A 10,000-nucleotide genomic window follows, 5' to 3' on the forward strand; every position below is an offset into this window, starting at 1 on the left:
CTGTGTAACTTGTAGAACCAAAAGATCAGAGGACTTTTTCATGTTTAAGTACTTTGAGTAATTACTTCTACTATTTTATATATCAAAATTTTTAAATAGTCTTATATAATTATGTTTAGATATTTAATTTTATTAATAGCATAATAACTTGGTTTGATAATTTAGTTTGATAACTACAAGAGAACTGAATGAACTTTATTCATCTATGTCATTGTTGACTTCAGAGCTGGCAAATTATACCCTTTCAATGTTACTACGTGCGATGTTACTGACACGTTGTTGGTGGTGCTGTAGGGGTACGTTTTCAATCTGTGCACCTCACTGAATGATCGTTCTGCAGAACACGCTGTAGCAGCTATCACTGCAAGAATATGTACCACATTCGAAAACTCTGGAAACATATTATTAAATAGATCATTCTCATGCATTGTCTCCAGCATTTCTGAAATTAATCCATGCACATGATGATAACTTGTGTACCTTTTCTGGTCGGCTTCCAGAATCCTGCCGTTGATTTTGTAAAATGTAGCAAAGTGAGAGAAGATTTCTTTATTTGGTGTTGCTCTTGTTGGGGGGGGACCAAAGTTGAGTGAAAATAAGTTTAAGTCCCCGCAATTCCCCGCTATGGCCCGGGCAGGGATTTACTTTGACTGGTATATAAGCAACTGGAGTAAAACCCTTAATTATATGGAAAATTAACGTTTTTTTATTTATCCTTTATCTTAAATGTGACAAAAACCCAAACTGTAATTTGCAAAACAGAAACAATCTCCACATTATCCGGATAAAATGCTGAACAGAATATGTTTTGCTGCTCATCAGGCTTCAGTTGTTCAAAAGGTGGATAACGGTATCCAGCGGATAAACACTAGCGAACGCAATTGAATTATCCAGTGGATAGTGATTTATTCTGTGGATGGCGCTATCCACCCTTAAAACAGCTGGGGCCAGAACTTCACAGAGATACAGTAGAAAACAGCAGATCTATCTGATTCACGCCATCTGACTAATTTCCCGTTAATATGAAACACATGTCTCACGCAATTATCTGCCAGAAGTCTGTGTATAAAATCAAGCACGAACGACGGATTTTAACGTCCATCTCCTTTACTCGGAGCCATCGATGAAAAATCCCCGCGTCAATATATCAACATCGTGACACTCTAACAAAATAGCAACAAACAGGAAAGGTCGATTTCACGACGAGCGGGTTTTGTTACAATGTGCTTTTTATGTGACCGTCACAACATGCCCTTACGTATGGATAATATTCCATGAAACTAAAGCAAAAATATTGATTTTCTCCATGATCATCCTCCCCAAAATCCAAAAACACTGTCTAACGCAACGGGATCGAAAATGATAAACAAAATAATCAGGCAATCTTCGGTTTTTCATGATTTTCCGCAAAACTAGAAGGTAATCTCACCTTGCCATACTGTGCTCCGGCATCTAGTATAGCCACTTTTTCTTGTCCTTGTAGCGGTTCCGACATCACGCTGTCGTTTTGAACTACGTGACCGTTGATACACGAACCCATTCCAGCAACTTTGCTGAGGTTCGCCGCCATTTTCCACTTCACTTCCCGCGGTTGCGCGAGTTCAAAAGAAAACACTATGCGCATACTCTAAAGTCAGCGGAACGGAATCCAATATGGAGTCGATCGAGTCGATCGAGTCCGATACAAGAAAATGTTCAGTTGTTCAACACTTATGGAGGTTGGCCATGCAGTGTTCGCAACAAAATCCTGCATTATCACGGTTTTACCGCAGCGAAATTGGAAAATCAATTGGTGATGATTATGACTTGACGCTGAAATATTGCCAGCACTGTTTTGAATTGTTTTCGGCTGAAAACTGTCGCGTGAGAGCTCTTACAAAGCATCGCAAAACAAAGAAACAAAAACAGACGAGGGTCAACAACAAAGAAGAAAAGAACTACCACAAGAGACATGGAGAATTTATGAGGCTTCCACGAAACGCGAACCACGTCAGCGTGTTCTGTAAGAAGTGTGGTAAACATTCCTTTCACACAGGCCATCTAAGATCAGAGACATCCAACACCCCTCAGTCAAGTAGGACAACCAATGCATCTAATGTCCACAATTTGGTGTTGTCAACTCCAGGAAACACTAGCTTGGATAAAGATGGCAATGCTATTTCATCAAAATCTGGAAATATGCGACAAAGAAGGCGCATAGGTAAACTTAAGAGAATCTTGCAACACCAATCTGCTGGAACAGGTGAAAGCTCGAGTTTACAAGATTTTTTGTCAAGTTTGTAACCACTGAACTCCACATCAAGGGAAAACTGAAGCTGCATCATAACAGGCCTCGCTACACAGAGATGCTCTGGGGAAAGATTAAGGAATCTTTGTTGTGTGAAATTAAATTAGGAATGCTAAACTTAGAGGTTATTATGGTTTTTGAAAAGCAGTAACTAGGATTATGCTGTTATTTTTTCACATTCTCAAAAAAATAGTGTCGGCCATTTCCTTTGCCACATGGTACAAGAACATTCCTTTCCTGCTAGCAGAGGTCTCTTGTCTTTTTGCATTCACAGGGCTGACAAGTACAGGAAAATATGTCTCCCATGGGTAGAAACTCGCTGTGTTGAGCATGTGAGGCAGTTACTTGGCAACCAAATCTGCATATGATACTTCATTTTCTGTGGGCTCACTTTACAACAACAGTGGAATTACTGTAAAGCAATGCACAAGACACAGCGGGCTCAAGTCACAGTCGCCAAACATCATGGGGTGGACGAGGTCTCCTTTCCTATACTCCTGAGCCCAGCGAACACAAAAGAAAAGAGACCACTACTAGCAGGAAAAAATAATCCATAGCTTTGATTGAAATTTTCCTGACAATTTTTCAGTCCTTGGGAAATTATGGGTATTCACAAGTACATGGAAAAAAATAGTGAAAATTCCTAATAAGAAAGGTCAGCCCCCAAAAATTGGCAAGTATAATCTTGACTACCTCCCCCCCACACACACCTGCATTTAGCAGTTTACTTTTAAAGCAGGACCACCGAAACCAAGCAGCACACCTCCACTTAAATGTAAGGGGGAAGCATGTTGAGTGCCAGGGCTGAGAGTTAACCCTTTCACCCCCGTAGGGTTCCCCATTGACGAGTAAAATTGTCTGGCATTAGACAGAGTAAAATCTATAAGTGGCTCTCTTGGGAGTGAAAGGGTTAACCCAATTTTAGACAGGTTTTCATTTACTCCAAAACATTTTGAATTGTCTTTAATCCATTTCCTCTGAGATTGACACTTATGGATTTTACCAGAAGACAAAGTTGCTCATCAATGGGGGCAGCTCAGGGGTTCAGTTCTTTTAAGTTACCACAGTTGTATAATTTAATTAAATTCAAATTAACCACAGAGAGTTGCAACACCAAAATCCTTCAATCCAAGGCCAGGAACTTAAATAACTCCCCAGTATGTTTCTTGGAATTCTTTTTCTTCTCTTTCCTCTGTTGGTGAAGTTGTGAAGAGATCATCTGTGAGATATAACAGTAAATTTTCCCTCATATCTTCAAGTCTTGCCAAAACTGTCTCAAGGTCTTTGTTTTCGTAATGACGGAACATATTATTTTGGGGGATAAAAAAGTTAGGCAAGTTCTTGTGTCTCACACAAGATATTAGTTCACCAAGGAGCTTTACTAAAAAAGCCCCCCTACTAACAGATTCTCTCAGATGCCTCTCTGGCAAGCACTCTAAAACACGAAACAGCACAGTTTTTAAGTGATATGAAGCTATAACTTTTGGTTTCTGGAGATGTTTTCTTCGCAATGCTTTCAATACCATCAAACACTGTTTTTGCCAAGGTTTGATAACAGAACTGAGAAGAAGTTCTGCTGAACTGAAGCTAAATCTCCATTCCAATAACCTGTTTGTGGTGAATGGATGTGGCTTTGCCATTAAGTAACACTGTAGCCGGGAGATTTTTTCTACCAGTTCCTGGTTGGGCCAGCATCGTTTTCGCTTGAGCCATTCATCTTTTACAGCTACTGGAACATCACACAATATGGCTGGTGCTATGTCTATGATTTGATTTTGCCAATTAAGATCATTTTGACAGCCTTGAATTACTGACAGAGTGTCAAACAATGCACCTAAAGCAGAATCAGGCCATGCCATTGGATCTGGCCAAATCAAACAATGGATTGGTTCCTTGAGGAATATAGTCATAACTGGATAAAAGTCGTCAATGGTTTTTCTCTTCATGCCCAGATCAAGACCTTTTTTAAACTTCGTTCCAACAGCTCTGGAAACTGCATACTCCACACGTCTCTCAAACACCCGCACTAATTTGTGTGAAAGAAATAGTTCATCATTGTAGACTTCGTAAAACATCGACAATGGATCACTTGCTCGTTCTTGAACCACTGGGATGTCCTGTAAGGTGATGCGTGTGGCATCCATTACTTTAAGATTAGCATACCCTGGATTGCATTCTTCGACAGAGACAAGCTGTAAAACTCCATCTTCTGTTTCAGTTGCAGTTACATCTGGTAAAATGACCATAAAATCCATTTCTTGTGAGACAACACCATTGGTTGGGCACTCCACAATGTGCGAACCCTCAAACATGCTCCCCACTGGAAGAATACACTGTTGCAATTGGCATAATATTCTCTCTGCTTTTATTGCATGAAAAACCAACTTATGTTGAGCCATGTTGAGCAAAAGGAAATTTTCATACTTGAATAGAGCCCTCTCGAGTTCTTCATCCTGTTTCTTGGACTCCTGTCTTTTGGTTATCCTAAAACAAATTTGGAATAAAAATTATTCAATTTTCACAATGAATTTGCTTTTTTAACCCATAGACTCTTGAACCACCCCCAAATGACAAGGAAAATTGTCTGGCATTTATACTCAGTCTCACTCCTACAGCAATAGGTGAAAAATGGGTTAATTTAATAGTAATTTAAGAGGGAAACAATGACACTCAACAACAACAAACATATATACTTCTACTTTAACTGCAATCTGTCCTGTATTTATATATTGCTCTCAAAGAGCAAAAAACTAAGAAAGGGAATTAATTTTAAACTGAAATGTTTCCAAATAAAAAGAGCACAGCCGTTTTACTATAAATAGCAAATACTGATTTCACCATGTGGCTGGCCTAGACAAGAAAAATGGTGATTGAAATGAAATGATTACATTTTGTTGGTTTACGGGAAGAGTTATGTCCAACAACTAACTAAGACAGGTTCACAGCTGTGCTTTATTTAAGTGTCTAGTGCTGGAGTGCCAATTGGGGGCTCTGTATTAAACTGAAATCAGGAAATATTATTAATGCAAATCAAATGAACCAATCAATAATAATTTATTGGAAACAATCAATTCTGTTAAAAGGATACTTGAAACTTGTTGTGTTTTATTAGTCATTGGTTGCATCAATCCTCATTTGGATATTATGAAACAGTTCCTTAGATTTTATTCCTCTAAATATCTTTGACTAAAATACTAGTTGATGACTACAAACTCAGAAATCAATAACTCTGCATTGTTTTCGTTGCTTCTCATGGAAACCTAAGTTCCAAAAATGTTTTAACAGATGCTTTGAAAAAGGGTGAAACCTCAGGAGGGGGGGGGAGGGGACTCCCATATAAAAAAGACAGGGGTGCTCGTTGGAAATTTTGAAAAGAACCCCTAAGAGGTACCAAGATCCTGTCTTGTGGATGTGGCATGAAATTTCTTTCACCCCTAAGAGGGACCAAATTATGGGTTTTAATTAGACAAAATTAGAAATTAGTTAATTGTCATAATGTCTCCTGTCATAATTTTTTGGCTCAATACCCTAAAAGGTACCGCTAAAGCTCCCGCTGTGGACCTTTTGAGGCTGAACACCCTAAGCAGTACCAAAACTGCTTTTTTAACCCCTAAAATAAAAGGTACAATGAGCACCCCCATCCTTTTTAAATGGGAGTCCCTCCCCCTGGGGTTGAAACAATCAGAGGACTCCATTTTGGGGGAAATTTGAAAGAAGACACAACCAGCAGTCTCATTAACGGGGACTGGGTTTTTCTGCCAGGCATTTGTAATTTTTTGGCAAAATAAGGAATGAAGAGATTGTGAAAACAACAGGGCGAAGTTGTGTCAACATTTGGTCAATTTGCCTGGTGCTTGGCCACTAATGAATTCCCTGCCCAAAACTGAAAACTGGCAGGGTAGGACAAGTGACAGGAATAAGCTGCAAACTTCAAAATGAGAAAGTCATGACCATCCCAAAATGGAGGTTGCGGAGGCAAAGACACTTAATAATTTACTTAAGAAAATCAAGAAGGCAACATAGAAATTTGCAGCTTTAGTAATAATTGAAAAGACGCAGAAACCAGACAAGGCTCCAACACCCTGAAAGGCCTCACTTGACCTTGAGGAACCATCAAACCATCATGGATTAAACATTTTTAATTTTACACAAAGGACAAAATTCTGTTAGCAAGATCTTCATTAAGTCCTGTTGTGCATTTGAAATGAAAGAGTTCAGAATGGATACAATCAAGCAAGCTATTCTTGACTTTCTTCAACTGTTTAACAGTATCAATTAACTCTGCTTCATCAAAATTCTCAAGAAGATTAATTTCAGGAATAAAAAAGTGAGGCAAATTTCCCTCGCTCAAGAACCCAATAAAGTTGTGGAGGAGTCTTTCCAATAATTCACCCCTTCCCAAACTTTGGCGCTCAGGCAAAGAAGTTGATTGTAAATGCCAGAAGAAGACCATCTTGATAGAAAATGATGACATAATTTGAGAGTGGAGGAAATACTTCTCCTTAAGAGATTTTAGAACCACAATGCATTGTTTTTCCTTTGGTTCTGTTTCTGAGAACAGTAAGACTTCTGCCACACTGAAGGTCATCTTAAATTTCATAACATTGTGGTCTCGTTCATCGGTGTGTGTAAAATTTTCCCACAGGGGAAGCAAATAGCAAGAAGACCTTGCAACTTCTTCCACAACAGAATGGCTGGGCCAGAAACGTTCTCTTTCAATCCACTGAATTCTTGCCTCTTTAGGCCACTCACACTGAATGGCCAAGTAACAATTAAAATACTTAGTTGGCCACAAGGCAGAGCACCAGTTTGTGAGATTCACAAATAGCATTTGTGCATTTGTCAACACATCTTCTGACCATGTACCTGGATCAAGCTGCAGCATTTCATCCAAGCGTTCTATGATTGGCCGACAAAATGATACTCTGATAGAAGGGTAAAAACCTTCACAGTGTTGTGTGTCTTTCCTTGATACCATTTCCATTCCACCTGGTTTCTTCTCACGAACCTTCCCCAGTGATTTAATGATGTTTTCTTCCACGGCTTCAAAAAAACTTCCCATTTCACAGGTGCTTCGCCTTCTGCTCGAAAAAGTCTCCATCAGATTTTCTGCTTTTCTTTCAATGCCAATATAATTTGATGATAGGACTGAATGGTTGGAAACTTTTAAAACCACTTCGGCAGGTTTTTGTTTTAACATCACATACTGTAACCTTTGTTTTGGAGATTCCCCAGCCACAGCAAGAGGCAAGCGGAACAGGAAATCAATTTCAACGGCTGTTTCTCCTTTGCTTCCCAAGTGCTTTGGGAGAACACATCCTTCAAATGCACTTCCAACCATTACACAGGGCCATTCAGTGTCTTCAAAAAAGCTCTTGACAGAACTTAAAACAGTTTGATGCTGAAACAGGAGGGAGACTAACAGATCATCATGCTCCCTGAGTGCCACCTCTAAAGGAAAAGTGGGTCTTCCCCAAAAGTTGCTGCCCTTCCAGATCTTTCCATGAACAAGCCTAAAGTTAACAGATGCCTTTTATTTTTACATTGAAAACTACAGCTGTTATCTAATGGGAATCTGAATAAGTTCCCTCCCCTGGGAGTGGTCAATTTGACCTTTGCCTGAATTGAGACGGATGTGTCAACAATGTCGTATCCACAAAATACTATGCGAACTGACTGAACTAAATTTTTGGTCTCACACACAAGGCCCTAAGAGTTCAGTTGGCCACGCTTCTATTCCCAGATATGATATTAATCAACAACCTTCATTTTGTACATGACAATATGCATTGTGTAAACATCCATGACACAGTCACATATAAAAGCTACAAGTATGTCTATTTTGTCATTTGGAATTTAAAGTGAAATATCTTATTTTCGCTATGCAAATGGCTGAAAATTAAATTGTGAAACGCTAAGATATTGTTGACATAGACCTAACTCAATGTTGTACCCAATTAAAACCTTTGGGAATAAAACGTTTTGTTCCAGGTATTTCCATATCATCTAAATATGAATGCTACATTATCAAGCAAATACAATACACAAAGAATCTTAGTTCCGGGAGATTTGAATTGGGTACAACATTGAGTTAGCCGATTAGGTCAATTAGCCCATGTTATCTTGAATATACCAACCAGAGCCTCATTGGTTGCCATAAACACCCGGGGGGGGGGGGGGGGGGTACTCCCTTATAAGGGCTTAATGGGGACGTGCGGCCAGCCAGGGTATGTTTTTCAGGATTTTTGTCTTGAACAGGGTATCGAATTTATCATTTTTTGTCTTAATCAGGGTATCAATTTATCAATTTTTGTCTTAAACTGGGTTAAATGTCTTAAACAGGGTATCAAAAATCGGAATTCTGTCTTAAAATGGGTAGGAAAATCAGCGATATTTGTCTTAAACAGGGTCAGTTTATGAGGGGCCGCGCCGCACCTCCCCAACCAGGGATACATCGAGTACCCCCCCCCCCCTCCCCCCGGGCATAAACATTCAGGGGAGACATTGATATCAGATCAGAGAAGGATTTCCGAACTTTCTCTCAAGTAAAGATGAGGTATTTGAAAACAACTTATCACCCAGGAGCTGAAATTCGAGTGATTCAATTTTTACAAGTTCAATTAAATATGCCATGGAAGACGTACAGGGAGTTGCAAACCTTCCTGCAAGGATCGGTCAGTAAGACAATGGCCTCATGGATAAGGATTCTGCTTATACTGAGTAGAGTTGTAACTTAAATCTCCGTCCCTTCCCCTCCAAGAGACCCAAGATGTCAACTGATGATGTAATCTTCCTGACAGACAGCAGTCGCGCAAGGCCGGAAGTGGTCGAAAGTTGCCTGGGAGTACCACGAAAGGCACAAAACTAAGACTTATCATTATGAACGTGAAATGCGGCCGTGACCATACTAGAAAAAAACCTACTTAATTACTTACCAGTACACAAAGACGAGCAGAGAGGAAGCAAATACAAGGGTCAATCCGATTGTACTGATTGTCAGCCACATACTTTCTTTCCCTCTAAGTCAGATTGGGCATTCTGTGTCCCATCAGACTTAGTATATGTATCGTAAAGTGTCCGTCGAGTGATATCCGATTTCTCCTCCGAGTTCCACTGACATGATGATATCTCGAAAATTTACTCGTGTAGTGGCCGGCATATTGACAGGATCTTTGCTTACTCTTAAGGCATTGCCACATGTCTATCCACATGAGTATGTAAAGCGGGTAATGGAACTTAAAGTAAACTCTGCAGAAATGGAAGTCCCCATTCGTTGTAAGGAGCAACTGGCAAGAGTGGCTCCCAAACTTGGGATCATCGAAAAGCGCGAGCAGGAGAAAATAAGATTCTTCGTGGCAAAGTCTCTTTTTCCAATGTCTGCAGGAGCCACGTGGCTTCCAAATGGAGCTGTCATTGGAGTACCTTTGTCTTTCTTCTTTAAGACCGAACAAGATATTGTCAGATTCAAACAGATCATAAATACTTGGAATAGTGAAGGCGGCAACAATCCTAACTTTGAAGAAGGAAAAATAGGAAAATTTGGCGGAAAATTAAAAGAAACGCTTTTTACTTCGGATGATAATATCGCGTTCCTTATAGGCCACGAGTTAAGTCACATCAAACGCGTTGATTTAGCTCCACAGATATTGTTGGCGCCTTCGTGGCTTTACATGACATTTGAAATTGCAAACGGTACCAGGAAAATAGTTCCAA

General features: G+C 39.7%; 4 protein-coding genes across 7 annotated transcripts in view; 2 read left to right on the plus strand and 2 right to left on the minus strand.

Moving 5' to 3' along the window:
- LOC138051311 (GMP synthase [glutamine-hydrolyzing]-like) overlaps positions 1 to 1,609 on the minus strand; it is a 47,457-nt gene extending 45,848 nt beyond the window's left edge. Inside the window, exon 1 of the mRNA XM_068897494.1 lies at positions 1,430 to 1,609. Coding sequence (XP_068753595.1) covers positions 1,430 to 1,570 — 141 coding nt within the window. The 5' untranslated portion in view covers positions 1,571 to 1,609. The remainder of the gene's footprint in view (positions 1 to 1,429) is intronic.
- Positions 1,610 to 1,653: 44 nt separating this feature from the next.
- LOC138053114 (UPF0711 protein C18orf21 homolog) lies at positions 1,654 to 2,283 on the plus strand. The gene has a single exon (XM_068899793.1). It carries the CDS (start codon positions 1,654 to 1,656, stop codon positions 2,281 to 2,283), a length of 630 nt encoding a protein of 209 aa, XP_068755894.1.
- Positions 2,284 to 2,289: 6 nt separating this feature from the next.
- Positions 2,290 to 9,360, minus strand: LOC138051315 (uncharacterized). 4 transcript variants are annotated; one of them, XM_068897501.1, is made up of 2 exons: positions 9,223 to 9,360; positions 2,290 to 4,771 (listed from the first exon to the last, which is right to left on the minus strand). In XM_068897501.1, exons 1-2 carry the CDS (start codon positions 9,291 to 9,293, stop codon positions 3,430 to 3,432), a joined length of 1,413 nt encoding a protein of 470 aa, XP_068753602.1. In that variant the 5' UTR covers positions 9,294 to 9,360; the 3' UTR covers positions 2,290 to 3,429. The 4 variants fall into 4 exon arrangements, with proteins under 4 accessions (XP_068753602.1, XP_068753603.1, XP_068753601.1 ...); XM_068897502.1 differs by lacking the exon at positions 9,223 to 9,360 and adding an exon at positions 7,154 to 7,292; XM_068897500.1 differs by lacking the exon at positions 2,290 to 4,771 and adding an exon at positions 6,412 to 7,800 and having other exon boundaries at positions 9,223 to 9,333.
- The window catches only part of LOC138051318 (transmembrane protein 177-like), a 3,456-nt gene continuing 2,800 nt past the window's right edge, over positions 9,345 to 10,000 (plus strand). Inside the window, exon 1 of the mRNA XM_068897505.1 lies at positions 9,345 to 10,000. This exon is cut by the window's right edge and continues 327 nt beyond it. Coding sequence (XP_068753606.1) covers positions 9,406 to 10,000 — 595 coding nt within the window. The 5' untranslated portion in view covers positions 9,345 to 9,405.

This window comes from Montipora capricornis, chromosome 6 (assembly GCF_036669925.1).
Source record: "Montipora capricornis isolate CH-2021 chromosome 6, ASM3666992v2, whole genome shotgun sequence".
Classification (NCBI taxonomy): Eukaryota; Metazoa; Cnidaria; class Anthozoa; order Scleractinia; family Acroporidae; genus Montipora; species Montipora capricornis.